The sequence below is a fragment of the Equus asinus genome, chromosome 12 (assembly GCF_041296235.1).
Source record: "Equus asinus isolate D_3611 breed Donkey chromosome 12, EquAss-T2T_v2, whole genome shotgun sequence".
Classification (NCBI taxonomy): domain Eukaryota; kingdom Metazoa; phylum Chordata; class Mammalia; order Perissodactyla; family Equidae; genus Equus; species Equus asinus.
Window position 1 is genome coordinate 37,865,628 of NC_091801.1, and position 25,487 is coordinate 37,891,114.

At 36.4% G+C, this 25,487-nt stretch overlaps 1 protein-coding gene across 3 annotated transcripts in view; it reads left to right on the forward strand.

The window, feature by feature from the left end:
- Positions 1 to 25,487, forward strand: part of NECAB1 (N-terminal EF-hand calcium binding protein 1) — a 171,525-nt gene that overhangs the window by 34,492 nt on the left and 111,546 nt on the right. For all 3 annotated transcript variants that reach the window (XM_014853407.3, XM_044744097.2, XM_070481329.1), the window contains exon 3: positions 1,863 to 1,971. In XM_014853407.3, the coding sequence (XP_014708893.2) occupies positions 1,863 to 1,971 (109 nt within the window). The remainder of the gene's footprint in view (positions 1 to 1,862; positions 1,972 to 25,487) is intronic.

Below are 25,487 nucleotides of genomic sequence, written 5' to 3' on the forward strand. Positions count from 1 at the left end.
CTGCATAGAGACAGAGTTTGGTTACTGCTTCCACTTGCTGGCACTGGGCGGGAGGGGGCAGGAGCTGTGTAATCTATGCCCACGAGAATCCCTGTCAGCTGTTTCTGGCTGAGGCTAGGCCACTCCTTGGGATTGCAGTGGCCCTGTGTGGTCTCCTGTAGACTTTGGGAACACTCACACACAGGGATTTCAGGTTGCTGCTGCCTGCTCCCACAGACCCACCTAGATCCACTCCCTCCTTAGGGACTGCAGCAGTGTTATGGGCTTTTATAGCAGCCAGGAGCTGGTTCACCCAGACTTACAGCTCTACCACTGTTTGGTCCTGCTTTATTTCACTTGCCTCCTCTGGGCTGCAGCAGAGCCATGGGCCAGAGAGGTATTTTTAAGACCTCTAAGTCTATGTCTGGCCAGTTAACTGTTGGTGAGAATTAATTGGAAAGTTAGTTTTAATATACCTATTAAGTTAAAAAGCGAAATGAAACACAAATTTAAAACTCTCAGGGGTCTTTATATCTATATTTTGCAAACAAAGATTTTTGAAATGTTACGGCCTTTAAATCCCTATCTGAAAAATTAAGTAATTCAGTGACTAGGCCTATTTTGTGCTTTATAATAATACCTCTCAAGCATTAGTGTAAGGAGGAATCACACAGGTTGTTAAAAATCCTGATTTCTTGTCTACCGACCCCTCCATGCCACTGTGAGATTCTGATTCTCTGGCCCAAGAATCTGAATTTTAACAGTTCTCCAGGTGGTATATGGGCCATCTTTTGAGGGAAAAAATTGCTCTAAATGAACCTTGAAGATCCAGTCACATTAAATTACTTTCTACTCAAAGACAAATTTTACTTTGTTCAGTACAGTAGGACCACACTTAGGAGTTTTGTGACACTGGGCAACTTTCTCCTTAGACCTCAATTGCGTCTTTGTAAATGGAGAGAATAATTTCACCCCTTGCAGTCATTTGGCCTCTTACGTGAGGTAACTGACGAGGCAGCTCCTTGCAAGGAGAGAAGGTGCTTTCCTCTCACTTCATGTCTATTCCCTCCCTTAGATTCTCTGCTGCTGTGTCTTGTACAAATCTTTTACTTTCATCTATTATTAATGTGTTTCTTCCATCTCTACATATCTAGAATTTACCTGTTGTTCAAAGTCAGGTACAAAAGTCACTAAAACTCTTCATGTCCCCTAATGAAAGGATCTTTTATTACCCCAATTCTCATACATTCCATATTGTGTCTGTCATTGCACTTACTGTGTTTTACTGTGTAACATACTTATACGTATGTCTGCACATCTTATGTCTTTTATTAGACTCCCTCATTGTCTTTCACTTATGTATCTCACAATAAGTGAAATGTATTTGGCTTAGCAAGTGTTTATTTAATGAGTAAGTAGATGAACACAGCTTGTTGGACTGTAATAATTCTGATATTCACACATTAGCAACTATTCAATCAATATACACTTAGTAAACATACACTATTTATTCTGCAATATGCTGGATCCTGTATATGCAGGCAAAACATCTAAATAATTGTCTCTGTCTTGGTCTTTTATTTGGTATGGCCAGTTAAATTGCTTGTCAAATGTTTGCCATATGAATAAATGAACCAAAAAATACTCCAAACCACGTAGACATAGTTCATCAGGGTGTATACATCTACAGTATGTACTATAAACGTACATTAAATTATTTTTCTTTTTAAACCCTTGAATTATTCTTTATTTTTGAATACATGTGTGTGCATGCACAAATAAACCTGCACAAACGTTTGAGCAAGGTTTTAAAAATTAAAAGATAAAACAATGTACAAAGTTGAAATGATGTGCTTCTCTTCTGTTTGTTCTTACCATTTCAGATGACGGAAAATTATCCTTTGAAGAATTCAAAGCATATTTTGCAGATGGTGTTCTGAGCAGGGAAGAATTACATGAGCTCTTCCATACCATCGATACGCATAATACCAAGTGAGAAACTTTTTATCACTGGATTCTGTAAATGAGGTAGAGAGCATGAACAAGTACACACCAATACAGAGAGGGAGGAAAGCTACAGGGCTCATTTTGTAATGCTCATCTATGTTTAATTCTGAGATACCTCCTCTCTAATAATTGAAATGCTCTGAAAAATTGGATATTGAATTGGAAAATAATGCTCTTCTACAGAGACTTCTCCTGAAGTAATTTTAGAGTGTGCAAAATGTAAAACAAAAGCATAGTTTATAAATCTAATTTGTCGTTAAGAAGAAAGTAGAATTTTACCTTGTTTCTTAGGTTTCATCTCAGTTTGCTTCATTTAAAAATTGTCCTAAGGCCATTCTTATATTAGTTTAGTGAAATGGGAAATTACAGCAATTATCTGGACAATTCAGATGTGTTGAACTCCAAAATCACTGTGACCTCAGAGATGCAGGTAATGCAGGACGCAGAATTTTCTCTGAATAATCAATGTATACATTTATCTATCTACTTTATTTTACTTATATGGATCCCTCCTTTGCATTAGTATAGCATTTATAAAGTTTCTATTAATGTTCTCATTACATTTAAAAGTATAAAATAGTGAGGAATTTAGGATATAGAACAACAGAAATGTGCTGCTTGATTTGAGTAATTGAACCAAAACACATTATTTGTGATGGTTGTGATTACAAAATTCTAATGTCGAAATGCACCATTTCAACCATGCCTTGAGACCCATCAGCAAGTCTTCTGCTTGAACAGTCACTGTCTTCCTTTAGGCAAAGTGTTGAGATGGTTCCAGGCAGTAAGCTAGCATGCCAAGAAAATGCTCTGGTGCTATATCTGTGCACAGACATTTGCTTGCAGCAGACTGATACAAAAAATTAAAGATTAAATTCACTTTACTCAAGCAACTGAATATTTTTAAAACAACCAGTTTATAAATTTCTTGATTTCTGTTGGGGTTTCAAATTCCCTATGAAATGGCTTAACGTTTTTGTTGTCAGAAACAGTATCAGCAGATAACTGTATCAGCAATTCCATTCTGTCCAACAAATCTAAGAATATCAAGTTCCCAGTAGGCATTGGTGGTGGAACATGTAACCAGCCTGTAGTTTAGTGGAGCAATAGACTCATTAACTGGTCTTTCAAAATAATATCATAAATGCTGTGATTGAGGTTTTTTGGGGCATTTTAGGATGACAAAGGGGAAAATTTTAGCCCTATTAGGTAGGCTCAGGGAATATTCCTAAGATTAGGTAGCCAGGAACTGAGTCTTTATGGGAGAGTAGAAATTGGTTAGGTAAAGAAAGAGTAGGGGAATATTCCAATCAGAGGGGAAAGCATAAGAAAAGACCCAGAAGCATAAAGTGAATGGGAGCGACAGATATTTTCTTATTACCAAATGACAATTGTAAGGCTGAGTGTAGGAATAGAAGAATCTGGAGAGGAAAGAATGGGCCAGACAAGAAGGAATTTGCATTATGAGACTGCAAAAGTCTTCAACTTAACTTATAGGCCAGGGAAAGCCACGGAATAAGTTACGCCAGGTAGCAACATCTTTGTGGGTCATCGTGGCTGTACTCAAGGATAGGCTTAAGGGGGTAAAGGTGGAGGAAGACTACAGATGTTAGCTGAATCCTTAATTACTGCTAGGGAATAATGTTTATGCATGGAAGAAAGAAAGCCATGTTGTACCATTCTGAGAAATGATACTTGAGTGAAACAAAGAGCAGAGGCTCCCTTTGTGGCTCAGATGTTGGAAGTTGAGATGCTGATATTCCACCATGTATGTTGATTATTCTTTCCTCTTCACATTTGTTATTAAAGTTTTAACAATATCCAGGTTTGGAACGATTATTGATTGTCATAGTTCCAGAATTAGGTGTCATGGAGGTTTTTCAATACATATTTACTTATATTAATGAAAAGCAAAGTTTTCAGTAAACCTTATTGGCCTGATTTTGCTACTTTATTTATATATTTATTAGTTGGAATTACTTGGAAAAGCATTAAGATTACATTAAGTGCTAAAGAAGTATATATAATGGTTTATACAGTGAGTTTAAAGGAATAATTATTACTACTAGTTACTCTCATATATACATAAGTAACAGCAAGAGGTGTTTACTGATCATAATGGTATTCAACTTAATTTGGAGCTAAAGTACATTAGATATTGACTTCTGAATTATATCCATGAAATTCCTTTTAAAAAGACCCCGGATGCCAGTGTTGGGCTTTGATCTTTTAAGGAGATTAATTCAAACATTGGCGCCAAAATTTCAGAGCTGTACTTCAAGCAAGTGATAACTTTTATCTTTGCACTATCCAACTTTTAATTATTTTAGTGATTGTACTGTATGTGCTATATATCTTTCCCTTTCACATGCCTTCAAAGGAAATATGTTCTCATATGGTCAACATCCACAACCACTCTAATTTGATCAAGGGTACAGCATGGCCTGAAGGAGCCAGTTCATACATAGATTGGACCAAGTCAGTCAGACTCATTGTCTCAAGTTTATGGGGAACTGTGAGAGTCAGAAACCACGAATGTTTGCTGCTGAGGCCCCTAGGACTGCCTGGCTCCTGCTCTTCCTGGTATCTGGAGGTTTAGCTTTTATTTTGGAGTCCATTAAATCATGATCTACTTAATACACTACCTTTGCTTAAGCTTATTGAGCAGGATTCTCTTCAATGCAAAAGTGTGTTCTAAGACAGTATTACCTTACCTCATCCCTGCCATGTGTGGAAATCCGGGTATCTTTGCTATAAACATTATATTTTGCCATGTTTGAAAAGTGACATAAAAACTGAAAATATTTGGAAAGAAAGAAGGAAAATACTGCGAGCGTATCTTGCTAATTAAATTTTTCCCTTTTGTCTATTAAAGAATATTCTTAAAATATTTTGCTATCATGAGAAGTAAATATTATTTAGGAACATAATTATAGCTGTGCCTATATTATAACATAATTAAGGCATTTTAAATATCAAAATTAAGTAAACTATTCCTTGTAAAGTGACATCAAAAAAACCTTCAAGTAAACCTACAGATTTTCAGAAATCATGTTTTTATAGGTAGATTTTTAAATGAACAAACTATAAACATGGAACTGTGCATGCCTAAAAAAATGTTTTGACAAATAAAAAATATATATTGCCACTTCCACACGTATTTAGGTAGCAGTCTTAATTTCCAAATCCAACTCTTCTGTTTGTTTTTTCTATCATTTCATTTATTCATTTCTTTGCTCTTTCAATTAAAAAAATCAATATATTCATTTGAGAAATTATGTTAACAGCGTTTCACTGCACTGTTTAGTAAGCCCTGGAGCCACTTAGATCTTTTCGATCAAATTTTCTCTGATGGATGCAAGTAAACTATAACAAACAAACAGAAGAACAAACTCCAAACGCAAAAACAAACCCAAATACATGCAACCTCATAAGAACTCACACATTTGAGACTGTGCAAGGATTTCTGGATATGAATATTACCAAGGTTGGAAGTATTTAAGCTCTGAACCATGGAGAACATTTTTAGTGTATTTCAAAACTGAACATCAACCACATGTCTCTATATATTGTCTAGGGAGTTGTGGTCATCCTTCTGGCCTGGCTGGGTACATGCTTAAGCCCCAACCTCAGTATAACCTCATTCTAATGAGAAGTCCGTGAATCATCTTAATTGTTTGATTAGAATTTCAAGATAATGAATGCTTTGCTGGGAATTACATTCCTAATCTATATGGCCTGAAGATTTCATTCAGAACAGAGACTTTAGGAATGAAAAGAACACTGAACGAAATAGAAGAAATTTGGAGGCATCAGAAGTCCAACTTTCCATCACCTTTTTTTAAAAAAATATTTTTTAAATTGATAGTTCTTTTCCATTATCTTAGGATAATTGGAAAACTTTCATGAGTTTTCTTCTCATATAGAATAATTGATTGAGTGTGGAACAAAAGACGAGCTTGTTTCTGTGGATGATACCCGAGATATGTGGAAAAGAAGGTCAAAATGTACTTTTTCTTCATGTGGTCCTGCCAGCTCTTTGTATCTTTAGGGACTGCCATAAACTTACGCAGACTTAGTGAGTAATGTCTGATGTTTTTCCCTTAGTCTTTCTCCATAATCTCCCACCTAACTTAGATACTCTGGGCAGTTCTCCCATACTGCATTATCCTTATTTCTTGAGAATTTAAAAACTAGAAAAAACTATGTACATGCCTAAGAAAAACACTACCTGATTGTACCTTATACAGGTGTACTGTTTTGCCACATTTTTAGAGACTGAAAACAGAAGTCTTAAATCTTACTAGGACTCAATTCTAATCTATAACCAGGTCTCCAGTTATTGATTCCATTTGGCCTTTAGAACTAACCTGTGGCTATTGAATTTCCTTATTATTCATTCATTTTTTAGATGTGCCTTTCACTTCAATAATTTCTGAAACCCATTTACTTTCTTTGAGCATTTTTAGCTCATGAAGATATGGAGATTTCCTGAGAGTTACTTTTAAAATTCTTTTCTTTCCTGTGAAGGCATTTGATTAGCCCCACCACCATTTTCTCCTGAGTCATGCCACGCCGCAATTTGCTGTGTTGATTGGGGCTGAGGATTCCTCCCTGGAGGAAGAGCAGGGAATCAACAAAGTCTACTTTATAATTAAGAAGATTAGCGTAGTTTGGGGGACTCATAGATAATTTTAAGGAGAGTTTTTTAAGTGACATGGAAATGATTTCTCCTTAGTTTTAATTTCTGGGAAAAAAAATAGTTCAAATTTTCTCTAACAAAGGTGGTAGAAGAGCCAAATTTTGTGTCAAGGCAGTATATATATAATTTCTTAAAACATTTAATTTCTAAAAGAAATACTTAATTTTTAATTGAACAGGGAAATACATTTATTGAATGACTATGTGCCAGGCATGCACTTGCATCATTTTATTTAATTGTTATAAAAGCCAAATGAAAACGTATTATGCTTCACCGCCTACAGTTAAGGAATCTGATACAGAAAGTTAAGTAACTTGCCCAAGCTTACACAGCTAGTGTGAATAAGGGCTGGGATTATCTCAGGGCTACCTGAAAATAAAACTCGAACTCTTTCTATTGTCATTTCACCTCAGTAAATTTTCATATTTTTAGCTATTTCTTTTGTATATCAGCAATCAAAGTATTCCAAAGCTAGTTTTTAAAATCACTTTCTGGTGTTTTACTCTTCATGAAAAGGTGGCTAATTCTCTTTAGCAGTAGAATATATTTGGTTGTACAGTATAGAGGTAATTGCTTTACTTGCTGCCTTTCTCTCTTCTCTTTTGTATCTATTATGTAGAATTTTTACAGTGTGGGAGTTGCTACAAAATAGAAATGGTGTTCTTTTTCTCTGTGGACATTGTTTCCATTCTTTGCACATTTCCCTTCCCTCCATCCTATCTTTATATCTAGAATTCATCTTCTACTTTTGGACTTAGACTCCTTACCGCCCCCGGTTCCATCACTTTTCATTTGCCTTATTTTCTCCATTGTTCTTCAGATCACTCACAGAGTTTTACTGTTTCCTTTATTCATTTGTATTAAAGGCCTTTCTTTCAGACTTTCTCAGGTATTTTATGTTTTTAATCTAATCTAAAGAATTATTCTCTGGTTGTCATATCTTCTTCCCAATAAAGAACCTTTATTTCTCTTTTACTCTTTTTTTTTTTAAAGATTTTTTTTTCCTTTTTCTCCCCAAAGCCCCCCGGTACATAGTTGTATATCTTAGCTGTGGGTCCTTCTAGTTGTGGCATGGGGGGCGCCGCCTCAGCGTGGCCTGATGAGCGGTGCCATGTCGGCGCCCAGGTTTGGAACCCACGAAACACTGGGCAGCCGCAGTGGAGCGCACGAGCTTAACTACTTGGCCACAGGTCCAGCCCCTATTTCTCTTTTACTCTTAATTAAACTCTCTCTTCCCAGCAGTCATGAGACACTTGATAACGGTGAAGCAAAACTGATTACTACTTAAAGCAAAAATTGAGGAAGCTAGGTGAATTATTTATTCATTTAAATGCTATGTTCTTTATTACCTCACCAATATCCACCAAGTGGATGAAATCAAATCAGCAAAATGCTAACCCCAATCTTTTTAAAGTACATGATGCTCACTTCTTGGACAATTTCCTCTCTCTTATCTCCCTTGTCTAATGCACCAACAAATTCTGTCCTTTCTTCCCCCAATTTATTTATCCCATGACTCTATCTCATTCTCTTTTTCATTACCACCACTACCTAAGTACCAGCTTTCTGTCTTTTACAACTACATTATTTTCAGAAATGGTCAGCATGATGAAACAGTTACAATTATTTTTCTCTATGTCACCTCAAGATTTCGGAATTCTTGAAATAAATGTAGATTACAAATAACTTGAAAGTCATTGCGTACTTTTGAAATGACTGTTTTTCAAAAGCAATTTCTTTAGGGAAATATTTTCCCTCCACAATAAAAATGGTATAAATAACATATGCTTATTGTAAAAATAATTCAAACAATATAGGAATTACAAGAAAATGCATAAAAACACCTGAAGTTCCACCACCTTAGATAACTACTAGTCACATTTGGTTAACATACTTCTAATGTGTGCATTCTTTTTTAATCACAGAGAACTATTTTCTTTTGGTTTTCTTCTCCTCTCCCACCATCCACCTTTATTCCGTTTCCCATAACCAATCTTTACCAGCACCTAAAGTATAGTCTTCTGTATCTTTTTTCCATGCTTATATAATCATATACACTTCCATGTGTCTCATGAAATCCTTCTCTGAACTTCCTTATTAGGTTAAATTTCTCATTTTGTATTCTCATTGAAATATGTGTCTCTTCTCCACAGCACTTATATCAGCTACAATTTTTTACTTGTTTTGTGTTTATTTGATGAATGTTCACCTCTCCTGGTCTAAACTCTATGAAGGCCCACGTCATGACTGTTTGTTTTCCATTGATTCCCAGGACCCAGCACAGTGTATAGCACATACTGTGAGCTCAGTGAGAAGGGATAGATCCCTTCTTCCCCGTACCTCACACTATGCACTTGCCTGAATAGCCCTACCCCTCCTCTCAGCATAGTAAAGTTTTCCAGGCATCAAGGTCCACTTGACTCCATAAAAAGTAATGCTGCAATGTGGAAAGAACTCAGGAACTGGTCAAGGTTGTATTTCAATTCCTCCACTATCTAGCAATGAGCACTGTGGGTGGTCATTGTTCTTTATGGAACTTTTTTAATTTCATTGGCTATAAAATGGAGCCAACATAAAAACCCACTTTCCAAAGTTTAGCAATAATATATAAACACCTGCCACAAAATAATAATAATGATGATTATTATTAAGGTGTATTCACTAACCTGTCCTTTTTTCCTGATCTTCTTTCCCTAAATTTCTATAATTACAGTTTATGCTTTCATAAGGTACTACTTAATTATGTAGTATCATCTGTTATTTTTCCTAATTGTTTCATTAGCATGTTAATCTTGTCTCCAAATCTGATAAACTCCTTTGAAGCAAGGACATTGTTCTCCACTACTTCCAGCAATTGCTGGAATACATTCAATAGGTACTTGCTTAGTTGACTGATTGTTATAGGCATGGGACATATTGATTAAGTATAAGAATGGCATGCAAATGTACACTTTTAGAATTTGGACCCTGGCTGACTGACCATAGAAAAAGTAATGCCACTGATGGATCCTGTCAAATAAAAAAGGAAAACTGACTCTTTTTGTTGGGAACAGAGTAAATGATAAATCTGGCTTTGGACTCTTAATTAAACAAACTTTTTAAAGGTTATTTCTGTTCTAAAATAGTTATCTACTCGCGTGAATTAAGAGTCATGAAATGTAACGTTAAGATGTAAATAGGGATTATTTTTTAATTTTAACAGACTCAAAATATGTTCAAATTAGGAATTCCACTTTGTCCCAATATATTTCATGAATCTGCATTTATATGTAAAAAAAAAAGTTTCCAATGCTTAAAAAGAAGCTCCTACTGCATAGAATATTATATTCCGTTTTCTGATCGTAAAAGGTTTCTTAGTGGGGAAAAAAATAGACTAAATAGCAAGAAGTTTTAGCAGTTGATTCAAACCATAATAGGAAGAAAGCTGAGCATGGGGATTAGTTGAACATTATTGTTCTTGACTCATTCACTAATGGTTTCAACGGTTTAATTTTATTTTTAAGTTTTTCTGGGAATCTTTTTAATCAACTTTAGATTAAAAACAATGATTCAGAATAATTAGAAATCTACCTGTGAAGGGTAGGGTTTTGATCGTGGGCATAAATAATTTTCCCTCCATCTTTCCATTTTCACTGCCATTGAAACTAATAAATATAGACTTTAAATTAATAGATTTAGACTTGAGACTGACACGAGTTTCTTTCTTTCTTCTTTTTGAATTGTGAATAGTTTCCAAGTGAAAATTTAGGTTGTGAAACTTGACAACTGTTATTCCAGTTGAGATTGCAGCTTCCAAGAAATTAGTCATTTATTACCTCCTTATTCATTTATTTATTCATCAAGTGTTTATTAACTATCTACAATGGATACCATGTGCCATGTATTATGCATGAATGAATAAATATTACTTCATATTTCTGGGACATATTGCTGACATATTAATGGATAGAAATTGTTTTCCAAATATCTTATTGGAAGGCTGATTTTTTGCAAAAGTGGTGTCAATGGCTCCTACTTAAGATGATTGGGAAACATGATAAGGAAATCTTGTCTATTAATATTTCCATTTCTATGCCTGTCTTTAACCCAGGATCTTTAAAATAGTTAATTCTTGGTGACAAAAATTCAATTTAACGTGTTTATGTAAATGTTTGAACAACTTATCTTTTAACAAAAATTAGATTGTCTGAAAGTTATTAGTAGGAGACTAAATTTTTATAAATAGTTTCAAAAACCCAGAGACTCCTGGGTTATGTGTTAATGGAGATCACCTGTCTCACTTTGGCCAAAGTTCAGTTCTTTAAGGAAATAATGTAGACAAGGGAAATGAAATCCCATTACTTGAGAAATAATTGATTGGAACCCCTCGTGTGGACTCATCAAGAATTGAATAGAGAGAATTACCATTTGACCTTTATTTCAAAAGTGTAAGTGAAAATAATAGAATTGTGTGTACACTCTCTGGGCCCCTGTCTCTGGTTTTTTTGGTCTCTCTCAGTCTTTTCCTCTCACTCTCTTGCTCTGATCCATCTTCAGACTTGATGTTGAAAACTTGTGTCTGTACTAGACTGACTTAAATTAGAATGGATTGTTAGAAGTCTCCAGTCTTTGAATCTTTGTTTTGCTATTTATTCTAATTCTCTTTGCATTTCTACTGTATTTTGAAATCTCAATCCCAGATTTGGCCTTTATCTTTTACATTTCAAACTTTCTTTATTGTCCATGGAGCTAATTGTGCCTATGTCTTGGCTGGTTCATGAAAACCCAAAGGGATTTTGTCTTTAATATAGAGTATATTCAGAGTGACATATTCCAATGAAAAGATCATGGTATGTTTTCTATTTACTTTTGTTTAATGTATGAAAAAATTATTATCCTCACTGTATTTGATTAGAACTATTCTCTAGAGTGAAGAAAATAACCTAGATTTCAAATCCCATGACAGAAATCCCCCTTTCATGGTCATAGACTATACAGGAAATTTCTGTCTTTAATTTATTATTTAAAGTCTTTGGCACAAAGTTTCTTAACCTGGGTAACATGAATCCTTAGAGATTAACATATAATGTTACAGATATTGCATATTTTTATTTTGGGGAAAGGGAGGAAGGATGGTTGATATATCATATCAGATGTTCAATGTTCTGTACTAAAACAGCAGAGCCACTACATGAGACTCACCTTTTCTCTTAACTTCTAAATCAAGTAAGTCACCAGCCCTTTATGAATAATTTTATATCAACCACATATATGTATATGGCAAAAAAGAGTTTAAATATTGTCAGAGGCTACCACAAAAACCCATTGAAGTTTCTTGGGAATTTCAGGGAGAGTTTCCTGGAGATTAGGGAGAGAAGGAGGCTATTAAGGTTGAACTCTGAAGTCACCCTGTGCCCAAGATTCTGTCTTGCCCATACAAACTGAGTTTGCCATTCTTTCAACAAAAAGTTACTGAGTGTTTTCTATGTGCAAGATATTGTCCTAAGTACTGAGGATATTGTGGTGAATAAAGGATTTATAGTTTAGTAGAGAAAGCAGAAAAGTAATAACTTGATTAATTATACAGGGAAATACAACTTCTTTGGGGTTGGGGTGGGGACTAACCTGGTCTAAGGGTCAATCAAGACCTCTGAGAAGAAGAGACTTTCAAGCTGAGTCATGAGATATGATCAAGAAGAGGTGTGGATATGGGTAGAGACGGAGATGAGAGAAGTTTGCAGCCAAGGAAAATAGCATATGTGGAAGTCATTAGGTGAGAGAGAGTGTGGCATTATTGGAGGAACTAAAAGACATTCATCATGCCTGTAGCATCAAGTTCAAGAGGGTGATAGTGAAAGGGACTAGAGAGGCAAACAGGGGCCCAATTGTGAAAGGCCTCATGAACCAGTTGGGCTCTTGGATTTCTACCCTCAGGTCAGTGCAGAGAATTGAGGGTCTTAAACATGGAAGTGACTGGTTTAGGTTTATGTTTTAGAAAGATAGATCTCCCCAAAATGAAGAGAATTGATGGGAGGTGACAAGTCTTGAGACAGAAAGACCAGTCAAGAGGCTGCTGCAGCTCTCCTTGAAAAAATGTTCATCTGACCATTATTTTGAAAGTCTGTACCTTTAGTCTTTCTGAGTTGGCTTAAATCTTTCTGGTCTGGAAAGATTTTAGGTGACAATTACTCTGATGCTGCAGAGTAATAGTTCTGGTTAACGTTTATTGATCATTCACTATGTGCCAGATCCTGTTTTAAGCACTTTCATTCATTGACTTATTTAATCTTTGCAACAAACCTATGTTTGAGCCCATTTTGCACATGAGGAGACTGAAACACAGAGAGATGGAGTAATTTTCCCAAGTCATTCAGAGAATAAGGGATAAAGCTGGGAAGTCTGGCTCTTTATCACTACGCTGTACAGCTTCCTGTTAAATTGATTCTTGTACACTGCCTTGGAGCCTGGTAGAACAGTAATCTTTGTTTTGTTTCTGACAGCCCTGGCCAAGTAAACTTTTCATTGCTTTACTATCTTTAAATATTAAGTGAAGCTAATAATATTTTCTGACAGGAAATTGTGAAAATTCATGAAACAAATGTTAAGAAACAGTTTAGTCTACCAGCCAAGGAAGGTGGTACCTAAATATGTGAAAGTTTGTTTCACTTGGATTAGTAATAATTGTCGGTGTGGAACCACATGAAGCACAAATTCGTTATTTGTTGCTGCCTCCTGTGTTTGGAACAGGGGAAATATGATGGTGACCAAGAAGCTTTACCATTTGTTTATTCTCTGCACACTGTCCTAACTCTTCTTTGGGAGATATTGCTGGTATTTGTGGCTAGAGGCACTGCTATCCTCAATCAATAGAAATCTAATCTTTTTTTGAGGAAGATGAGCCCTGAGCTAACATCTGCTGCCAATCCTCCTCTTTTTGCTGAGGAAGACTGGCCCTGAGCTAACATCTGCACCCATCTTCCTCTACTTTATATGTGGGACACCTGCCACAGCATGGCTTGATAAGCGGTGCGTAGGTCCACATCCAGGATCTGACCCAGTGAACCCCAGGCTGCCGAAGAAGAGCACACAAACTTAACTGCTATGCCACTGGGCCAGTCCAGTAGAAATCTTATATTTCAAAAGGTGTTACCACAGAAGAAAAAAATGGTAGTAATGAGCCTGTCAGTTTAGTGACCCAAATAGTTGAATAAGTTTGATTGGAAAATGTGTGTAGAGATTACCTATCTTGGGCAGAGAGCCCTTTAAGATTAATATCTCTCTTTCTTTAGAGCCCTTGAAGTGTAAACTCCAGTTGACGGGAATTGTTTTTTTCCTAATCACGTCTTAAGGATGCAATAGTAGCTTGGCAAATGGGTTTTCTTCGAAAAAGAAATTAGCACAGTGTAGAGATAGATGGGGGTCAAAAGGACCTTGACTTTAGTAATGAAAGGAGAATACTGGAAGTACTTAAGCTTCTGAGTATCATCTAAGAAAGGGAGTTAAGATCTGTCATATATGCTGGGGACTCCGCCTCCCTCTCTCTCCTCTTAATGTTTAGTTTCTCAACAATGAAAATGGCCTGGGGACTTGTTTTCAAAGACAGCATGGGAAGGGGGGAACTGAGTAGATTGGGTTTCCTGTCTTGAGAGACAAGAACCTTCCTGATGGATATTGGGGTGATGGAAACTGTGAGAATTAAAGAAAAGTCTTCTGAATCCTGGGAGGAATTACCAGAGGAAAAGGGCCTACAGCGGTAGCTCAGGCCTGAGAAGTAGTTTGGGACACTGAATAATCAGGAGCTCATGCAGTTCTCTAAAAGGGAGAGACTGGGGTATTCCATAAGGTGGGCCACAAGGAGCCTCCTAAAAGGTCCACCCACTTCCGAACTAAAAGGTCAACTTTTGTCCTTAGGCTTGAAGTTACATCCAGTGCAAGTCTAGATGCCTATCAAATAAATGTGATGTTACTTCTTTGTGAGTTTTTTCATTGTTTCTCATCCCTTAAAGACAAGTGCTGGGTAGAAGGGAGGATTAGTTAAGCATTGTAGAAGCTGTCTGCAGAGGAAAATCGTCACTGGGCTCTCAAGGGCCTCGCTGTGTGGGTGGGCTTCTTGGTTGCTGTACCCTGTTTGTTTTATGTAGGCTGGAACAGCTTGTCTGCTAAAGCTCTTTGCTCATCAAATGAGTCCTGGGCTGTCTAGCCCTGCACGGTGCATGATTAGAGCTTTTTAACCATACTCGGAGGCCTTTGCAATGTAGGACCTTTTCTATAACGCCAGAGTGCTGAGACAGTTCTGCCATTTAAATGGCCAGAGGATTTTTCTTTTGTTGTCTTTCTTGATGGATCTGAGAAGATTAATACACATGTTTTTTATGGTGCGTGCTGTAAGAGTTTTACTAAAGTTGCTAAGGACTTTCAGGGCAGTGTAAATGGTATATGACTCTAAGTGCTAGAAAAGTTGCCTTAGAGATGAGGATAGATGGAAACATGTAAAGTTTACTCCACTGTTTTGTGCCTCTTCCAGAATCATTCCTTTGGTTGAATGGGTGGATAATTACTGGTCTTCTTTTTCCCTTCATATCCAAGAGGATTATAGGTAAACACGTCCCTTAGCAAAAGAAGTAGGGAAGAATCGTTTTATGTTTCCTCCCTCTGTTCTTTTTCTTTAATTTCTAAAGCAGCTATAATTTGAAGGTTCATGAATAGAAAATCTTTAATACTTTCTTATCGTGTAGCAGAGAAGTGAATTTGATGACTTTTCATTGGCTTCATTGTCTGTTGTTAGAGAAAACTGTTACATGCTTACCAACCAGAACAATGAGACATAACTAGGTGAGAAGACCCTATGGATAATTTTGACACTGAACTCTGGGATTCATTTCATTTTGCTTAAACATATTTATCAAGCACTAGCTATGGGCTAGAAACTATACAAAGGCAAAATCTAGCATAATTTTTGGACAGATGTATTTCCTTCTGAGCTGGATGTTTCTGTTCACATTTTTAGATCACTGACAAGGTATGCTAAGAAAAAGAAAAACGTTGCTTCTGCAGGGAACTTCTGGTCTAACGCCTTCATTTTACGTTTGAGGAAACTGAGTTCAAAGAAGATAATTATGACTGACTGAGCCTGGACTGGAACCCATGCTTCCTCAACCCATTTCTCCCTCTTTTTTCTATTCTGTACTGCCTCCTTGCTTATAGGTATAAGCAGACCATGAAACTCAGGTGGATGGGAAATCAGAAGTGTAACTTTTTCTTTCTATAACTTAATTTCTATTTTGAGTGTCCATTCTGCTGGGTGGTGGAAATTTAAATTTCAGTCAATTTAGAGTCATTATCCTCCATTCTTGGGGATTGTGCATAAGTCTAAGGCCTTACCTAGTGCAAAATCTTGAGAGAGGTAGGATATCTGTTCCTGTGTTCAGCTCTCCATGATGCATCTCCAGTAGTGTCTTCCTTTCCACCTGACCTTTGGTCATTAGTTCAGGCACGTCCCTTGCATTTTCCCTTTTTCTCAACACCCAACCCTTTTCAGGTCTGCCAGCTCCCTGTGCCATGTCTCTGCAGCTCTCAGGTCCTGAGGGTCCCCATAGTGTTCCCAAACCGGTCTCTATGTAGGTAATTCTGTGAAGCTGTCTCAGACATACTGTGCAGATGTATCTGCTGCTCTCATGCCAATCGAGGAGAACACAGTCTTTCTATCTGGAGATGGGTCACAAGACCTTCCTATTGTCAGATCTCAAACTTTTCTAGGGTTCTACCACCAAAAAGCCACCTCTACTACCATTTCCACCTTACAGTCTTGGCCTTGAGGGGAAGACGGGATAAACAACCTTCTAATTGGAAGATAACACCTGAATCTCAGCCCTCTTCACTTTCCTTTTCTCTCTTTTCCTATTTTGCTCTAAGGAATTTCTATCTAGGCTTAGCTCTTACTGAGCTATACTCTTCTAAATATTTTATCTTATCTGGGTCTAGACTTTTGAATTTTCGAAGTCAAGAATCTGACCCCTGGTGTTAGTCAAGGTTCTCCAGAGAAGCAGAACTATTAGGATATGTATATAGACGAAGAAATTTCTTTTGAGGACTTGGCTCATGCAGTTATGGAGGCCAGTTTAGTCCAAAATCTGCAGAGTGGGGCAGCAGGCTAGAGACCCAGGAAGAGCTGATGTTGCAGTTGAAATCCAAAGGCCATCTGCTAGAGAATTCTCTCTTGCTTGAGGGAGGTTCGTCTTTTTTCCATTCAGACCTTCAATTGATTGGATAAGGCCCAGCCACATTATGGAGGGCAATCTATTTTACTCATAGATCACTGATTCAAATGCTCCCCTCATCCAAAAACACTCACAGATAGATCCAGAATAATGTTTGACTACATATCTGGGTACCATGGCCCAGCCAAGTTGACACATAAAATTAACTATCATACCCCTCTCTTCTCTGTGGTCTGCCTTGTCATTGCTTCTCTAAGACCATAACCTAGTCAGTAGAAGGAAATAACGGCAGGTGCTGTGGGGGTAGAAGCAGATTGAGAGACTTTGGTCCATATTTTTAAAGTAACTACCATGCATATTATAGTACTTATAGATTTATTTCGGCTGTTATTAATTAGAACTTTTCAATATGCTACTTCATAAGTACATTTGCATCTTTGCAAGTGTTTATCTTTGGTCTTCCAGAAAAATAAAAGTTTCTTGAAAGCACGCATTGGTTCATCTGCCATTGATTACAAATACAAATATTTTTTACAAATAGTCAATTAATAAATCCCATTAATTGAAAAAAAATTTGTTTCTAACCTCAAATATGTGGTTTAACATATGGACTAACATATGGCACTATATGTTTAAGTGAGAACTATGTAATTTTCAAATAATGCTTGTCACTAAGAAAACATGATGTATAACTGCTTTCACTTAACTTGATGTATTTTTGTATTTTCTTGAGAGATGAATTTTATTATCTTTATGCAAAATCAAAGGACTCTAGTCTAGTAAAAATTCTAAGCAAAATTTTCCAAAATGAGCAATGGTTTTTGCTGCAAACAGCAGAGTGGTTTTTCTTCTTTGACTGTCATCCTTGTTCTTAATTTTTAAAGTAGATTTTCTCTGAGTGATTTTTGAAAGCCAGAAAAGTAATGCTTACATCTTCCTTTGAATTGCTGGGAGGCCACAGGGTTTTCTAGAATGAAGTACCACCTGGTACATCCTAAATTCTGTGAAGCAGAAATCAAGCTGGGCTAAGTGAACAAAAAGTGGCGTATCCTTAATTGCCACAAAATAATGCCTAATTACTTTCATGCCATCTTTAATGAAATACTGAACATAGAAGATGGTGTTTAATTTTAATGTGACTTACATAAAGTAACCTTTCAGAACTGGAATGACTCCACTCATTTTGCAACCTGCATTTTAATAGGTATCCTTTGGGTATGCATGCTATCAATATGGCTGACCACATTTTGGTCACTGATATCTAATGCTTTCCTAAGCTTGTTATTATAATAAAATAGCTTTTGGGTTAACATTAAAATTGCAGGAGGAATTATTTTACTCTGTGCTCTTGATACCTCAAAAAGAAAGAAAATAGACATTTTATTGTCATCAAAATGGAAACTGCAGTTATTACATCATAATAGATTTAATCTGTGAACTTGCTTGATCTCTAGATGCAACTATGATAGTTCTAGAAACTTCAAAAAAACTACCTCAATAAATGTTTTAGAGTGTTCTTATTGTAAGAGACTAGCTAGGACTGGTCTTTGGCGTTTTATAGCAAAAGATTTAGTTTTAAGTACCTTCAATAATGAGAATGGATTAATTAAAAAATCAGATATTTTTTCATTTTATGCTATTTTCTATTCATTTATTCTATGATTATTTATTGAGTGCTTACTATATGCCAAACTGTCTAGACTAGAATCGACCTATAGTTTAAAAGAACAGACTAATTTAGATTGCTATTTCTAGCATTTGTTATTTTTATGGCAGAAGATTAAAAGATTTTATTTAAAAATTTTCCAGTATTATTTATTTTTTAATAAAACTATTAACAAAATATCGTAGTTGATTATTGTATGTAGTTATAATTTCCATTTTTGTAATAAAATTATTTGCTTTTGTACTTGAACTCTCCAAAGCAGAAAGAGAATAATTCCATATAACCTGTCAAGCAGAGTAGTAGCCAATTAACTCCAAATCATTTAAATTTCCTCTTCTAGTTGTCAGAAAGGAATGGAGAGAGGAAGATCAGAAATGGAGATGTGCAAAGAGAAATTAGAGGCATAAAAGAAAAGTAAATAAAGTGGGGAAGGAAAAGAGAATTACATGTTTGATTTTAAGGTCCATTTTCTCGAATGCAAAAATAACTCAATGTGATTTATGAAGTTGCCCTGGAAGAGAAAAAATTATCTTCTCTGATAGGAATGCCCCTTGATATTCACTTCAATAACTCAAAAATGGCTGTTCGCACAAACCAGCACATTTCCCCAAAGCATGTTGTGTATAGAATCAGTGAAATTAATGGAAAATGGAAAGAAGATTTAGGCTTGAAGAGATCTGGAGCAATGTCAGAGAGGCCTGGGGAACCAGGGTTCTAGAACAGATAGTGCACCCTGGAGAGAAGGGAAAGATGAATTATGTAAAGATTATTTGTCGTCAGTACGGACAGCTGATAAATATGTAACACGTGATACAGAAACACTGTAAAAATTACAAAGTCTGCTTTATGGAACAGCACAGAGGAAAGATCACTAAACTAGGAAACAGGAGATCTAGAGTTTTGGTACTTTGTCTATATCTTATTACTGGAGTTCAAGTCTATTTCCATTGAAATTATTAAATTCCCATTTGGTTTTTAATTGTGTTTATTTCTTAACTTCCCAGTTCACAGGATCCAGTGTCACCTTCAGTAAAATGAGTTAAAATGAATTAGTATACTTTTGTTGTTGTTATTAGTTTTGTTGCAGGGGGAGGGAGGGCTTTTGCAGAAATGCATCAGTAAGTCTCTCTCTGATAGCCTACATGCTTACTCATTGTGGGGAAATACCTGATTTCACCTTATGTGCATGTCTGTCAGGAAGAGTGCAAGCTACTATCTGCCAAATTCCTACTTTGTGCAAAGCACTGTTCTAAACATTTTAAGCTGTTACCCCCTTTTAATTACCACTATCTATCAAGGTCCTAAAAAATCAGTAATTTACCCAAGCTCACATAGCTTGCAATGATAGATCAGGGAATCAAACCAGAACTTTGTGGCTTCACAGTTTGAATTTTCTCATCATAACATGTTTTCTTGCCCATCTCTAATTTGGCTGCACCCATTTTAAATAGAAGAAACTAAGGTTTGAGAATGATTGAGCAATGTACCTAAGCCATGCTCTTTTATTTATAGCAAGTCACTGGTATTTCTTAGAGTATTTGTTTTTTAGCTGTTTAGGGGAGGGGATACAAGATTAAAATTCATACTCAATTTTGTCTTTTCAATTTCATTTTTATTGAAAGACAGGAAACTAGTTTTATTCACCCAATTAAAACAACACTTACAATTTTTTCTAATGATAAGCATATATTTAATATATCATTTCATTGCCTGTCAAATTTGCAATAATTCTGAAATAAAGATAGTACTATTTGAAGCTGAGAAAAACATAGTTATACATGGGTTATTAACACACAAAAATGTTCCCAGAGAAATCATCTCCCCTGAAGCCAGACTCCCACAGCAAAATGCTTACACGAGGAACCTTAGAGAGTGCTATGAAGGCAGGACTCTGCATGTGCTCTATGATTGCACCTGGTAAAGTACATTTGGTGGTACCCTCAAGTCAAGGATGCTGACTCAGAGAGACCGTATCACTATGTATATTATACCTGTCCAAGCTTCTTTCACTTATTATTCCTGTTGGGGTTTTCTCTGCTGTTTCTACTGCCACACCCAGAAACAGCATCATCTGACCTATCCAAGCTGTAGCAGAATACATGGAGAAAACTCCTTAGCAATAATGGCTAACAGGAAGTCACTAATAATTACATGGAGGTCACCTGTGTCATTTCTAAGCCTTGGTTGTGATGTGTATAATTTATTATCTGTGCACATGTATGTTTGTTATTTAAAGTAACAGTAAGAGCTAATATTTATTGAGTGCTTACTCGTTGCCTGACACTGTCAAATGTTTCAAGATTTATCTCCTTTAATCCTCAGAACAACTGTAAGGCTAAATTTACCGTTATCTTCACTTTACAATTAAGGAAACTGAGCCTCAGAGCAGTTAAGGAACTTGGCTAAGATTGTGCAGCTAGAAAGTGTGAAAGTTTGCTTCAAATCCAATCAGTCTGAATCGGGAGGGTTCAGTTAGCCACCCGCCAGTGGTTCTCAACTTTGCCTGCATATTAGAATCACCTGGGAGTCTTCTAAAGAATCCCTAGGCCAAGACTGTACCTAAGACCAATTAAGGAAGACCTCGGGGGCAGGGGCTTGGCATCAGTATTTTTTGAGCTTTCTAGGTGATTCTAATGGACATCCAAGGTTGAGAATCCCTGCACAATGACCCACTACTATTCTTGGTGCATCCTTAACTCCTGGGAGGCACTACTATTTAAGAGGTATTCATAGAACACTGAAAATGATATCAGTAAGTTAAGAAATTGATTACCCATGTGCTCAAGAATTTACCAATCTAGGAGGGAGATGACACAAGTATTACATTTTTCAACTAAATAGCAATAATAGGCAGTGCCAAATTGGATGGAGAGAAGTAGAACCTAGTATTTTAAGGATAGGTTTAGGAGGGTCTCAAAATACCAAATTATTGTGTATATATTATATATATATGTTATATATAATATTACTATATATGATATATATTACAATTATATGGTAATGCTATAATATATATTAGTGTATATATATTATATATATATAAGTAGTTTCTGGGTGGATAAATGGATAGAGATGATTTGTAGTTTAATCAAATTCTCAATAGGATCAGTGATGCAGAAAAGGTTAAGAATCATAGCTGAGGGTTTAGAGGAGTGAAAGTTGAAGATGGGCTGGAGTGGTCCAAAACAGCATTGTGAAGAAGATGGAACACACAGGGCATTGAAGGGGCTCAATGTGACAATATGAGAGGAAAGAAGGAGGGAGTCTTTCCAGATCCAGGGAAGGGAAGGAGCAAAGTTATGGAGGTAGGAATATGTCTGCTCTGCAAGTGTAGTGTGAGATATATTTCACCTTAGGGATCTTTGTAAGAATTTTTTTTTAACACCAGGAATGATTTTTTTTTCTTCCTTTCAGGTCTCACATTAATTAATAGATTCCTTTTATAAGACTGTGAGTGAAAGGTTCAGAACTCTAAGAAGATGCCATCCAGATGTCAGTCCGAAGGGGCTCCTACAAATCCCTTTATTTTCTATTCAAGCTAACATTCAGTAAACATCAGATATTACCCCCATTTGGCTCCTCAGATTTCTGGGATGACAAAGTCTCTGTCGGAGCTATTTCCGTGTCCAAGGAGAATTGAAGACACTCCCCACAATGTCCCCTTCTCTGATCTTAGGTGGGCCAGTCAAGGGGAGGTTCATCCACGGGCAAGCTGTGTGAACAGGAACTTTTCTCCTTCGAGGTAACCCAATGTGACTGGCAGTCATGACATACAATTCTACCTTTCCCTTCCTCATTTGAGCTTCTGGCAAAGAAGCAAGCATGCAAAATTTTCCTGACGTAGGGTGAGATATAAAGACTAAAGAGCATCTCATGCGTTTATTCTCTTTCCTTTTTCATTCGTATAAGTCATCACTTAGAAAGAGAATGGGCTAGGCCTTGCTATATTATCCTTTCTAATAAAAGGTAATCAATTCCATATGTTTAAGGGTAAAGGAAATGCTCTCACATGGAGATGACTAGGAACACCCCCACGCTTTTGGTCTACTGAAGCATAATTATCTAAGTGTTCCTTGGAATGAGAGCTACCACTTTGGGGGATACTAATTATGTATCAGGCACTGGGGTACAGGCATTACATATATTAGGTTATTCAGTGTTCACAAACAATCCTTTGAGAAATGTGTATAGTCATGTATTGCTTAGCAATGGGAATATGTTCTGAGAAATGTGTCATTAGGCAATTTTGTCGTTGTGCAAATGTTATAGTGTACACTTACGCAAACCTAGGTGGTATAGCCTACTACACACCTAGCCTATATGGCGCTAATCTTATGGGATTACCATTGTTTATGCTGTCTGTCATTGACCAAAACATTGTTATGCGACACGTGATTGTAATTATTATTAGCCAAAATTTACGTATGAGGGAATTGTAGCTTAGAAATGTCAGTAATTTTCCCAAAGTTGCACATCTAGTAAGTGGTGGAGCTGGGCACACATTCAGGTCTTCTGATTCTCAGCCACTCTAGGATATCACCTCACAGAATGACCTCACAGAATGCTTCCAGATTGGAAGCATGAGACTAGTACATTGAGAAAGGGAGGCCATCTGATAGCAATGAATCGGAAAGGGAGTTGCCTGGGCTTAGGAGGAGTAGAAAGAAGCAAACACAATGATGTGGTACTTCTTTCCATATAAATTACCTCTCTTAGTTTGGAGGTAGCCTGTCTTAACAGTTATACTCATTGGGTAGGGACTCTATAAATAAATTATGGTACATTCATTAGGTAGAAAATTATATAGCTATAAGAAAGAATGAGACTATATATGTGAATAAAGAAAGATGTCTGAGATATGTTGTCAAGTAATTCAAGCAAGATATAGAATAGCCTGCACATTATGCTACTTTCGGATTAAAAAAGAAAAGTACGAACTTGCTAGTAAATATAAGAATATCCTTGGAAAGACACACTTGAAAATGGAAATAATAGATGTCCCTATTAGAAGTGAACTGTGTGGCTAGTGGTGGGATGGTGAGGTGGGAGCAAACAGACTTTTCACTGCAGGTGCTGTTTTACCTTTTGAATGTGATACCATATGCATACATTATTATCTGCTCACAACAAACAGGTATGTTGTCTTTATGATGATGGCAACAGTGGTGTTTGAAATAAGCTTGCAAAATTTAGTTTTAGAAATCTTAGTCATTTTAGGAGACATTTTATGAGGCAAACCAGTGAGGCGGCTCGTGTATTGGTCCTAAAGGGGGATATTCAGGCAATTGAAGGAATATATTACTCAGCACATGTATGCAGACTTTTGTATCTGTTTGTTTGAATGTATATGGTTTTCTTTTGAGACTAATTTTTTAAATATGGGATCACTATCCAGCCATATTTTTGAGTGGCTAAATTAATAAGTGGATTGGAAGGGAGTCTATTGGATATTGGAGGTATAAAATGTATGCAAAATCCAAAATGTTTTTACAAAGTATTTTCCTTACTTCTCCTCCCCCAACTCACATGCCAAATTCAGAACATCAGACACTTGCTAATCTTGCATGAGAAAGTTGGAATCGATACCATGTATCTTTATTCCTTGCAATAACCTCCCTCCTCTTTTACTTATAATCAACATTTTGTATTTTTTTAACTTAATATGTTAGTACTTAACCTATGCTCTTTTCAATAACATAAATGTATGTAAACCCAGGAGAATTGATTTTCTTTTCATGTCCATATCAAGCACTTGAATAGATTTTGGTGGAAACACAATACTGATTTTAAGGGGGGAGGAAAAAAACGAAACCTTCATTTTTTTTTTTTGTAGATTTTTTATTTTTTTCCTTTTTCTCCCCAAAGCCCCCCAGTACATAGTTGTATATTCTTCGTTGTAGGTCCTTCTAGTTGTGGCATGTGGGACGCTGCCTCAGCGTGGTTTTATGAGCAGTGCCATGTCCGCGCCCAGGATTCGAACCAACGAAACACTGGGCCGCCTGCAGCGGAGCGCGCGAAATTAACCATTCGGCCACGGGGCCAGCCCCGAAACATTCATTTTTTACTCCTAACGCCACCTTCCTCCACTTGTATTGAATAATTTTCTGGAATGTTTCTACTTGCCTTTCTCATACTGTCCCCCTGATGACAAAGATTGAATTCTCAAAGGCAGAGTGATGTTTGAAATAAGCCCACAAGATTGAATTTTAAAAATATTAGTAGAAAGAAAGATCAAGAATTTTCTGAGGCATCCTAGATTCAGAATTATGCATAACAATTTCCCATTGCATAAAAAGAAAGGTATAAACATGCTTCAAACCCATTTTTCCTACTTTTCAAAGTAACCTTTTAATTTCTCTGAGTTCTTTTCAGTTTTTGAAACAATTTAGACATTCCTAGTCATATCAGACTTTCTTAAATTGGGACAATTTTCTGATGCTTTTTGTATGTTTACAAAAATGTGTGTGTGTTTTCTGATGCTTAATTCTTATACATCCATTTTGTGGAAGCCCCTTATTAGTGAAACCATTTTATATGTTGCCAAGACAGACCACTTTATAAAGAAATTTCATTAAGTAGTATATAAGGAAATGGAGAGTATTAATATATTTAATACTTTCTTGACATTATTTGAAAAGTCTTTAAGACTTAGAATCATAGTTGAAATTTGGCTTTTCTAAAAATCCAGTTATTTTAAGAGATAAGACAATAGAGACTTAAGTTATTTGTGGCAGAATCAGAAGTAGAACCCAGTTTTCATTCCATATTGTTCTTATGTTGCTGATACAAAATATGTTTCTTAGAAATAAATTCTGAAAGTTCAAACAGAAGCATTAAAAACAGTCTACATCATAGCAGCTATGTGTGTTGGCACTCCTCAAAGTGTAGGCCACAGATTGATGCTGGCCCACAAACTGTTGCTTGTCCACACTGAGAT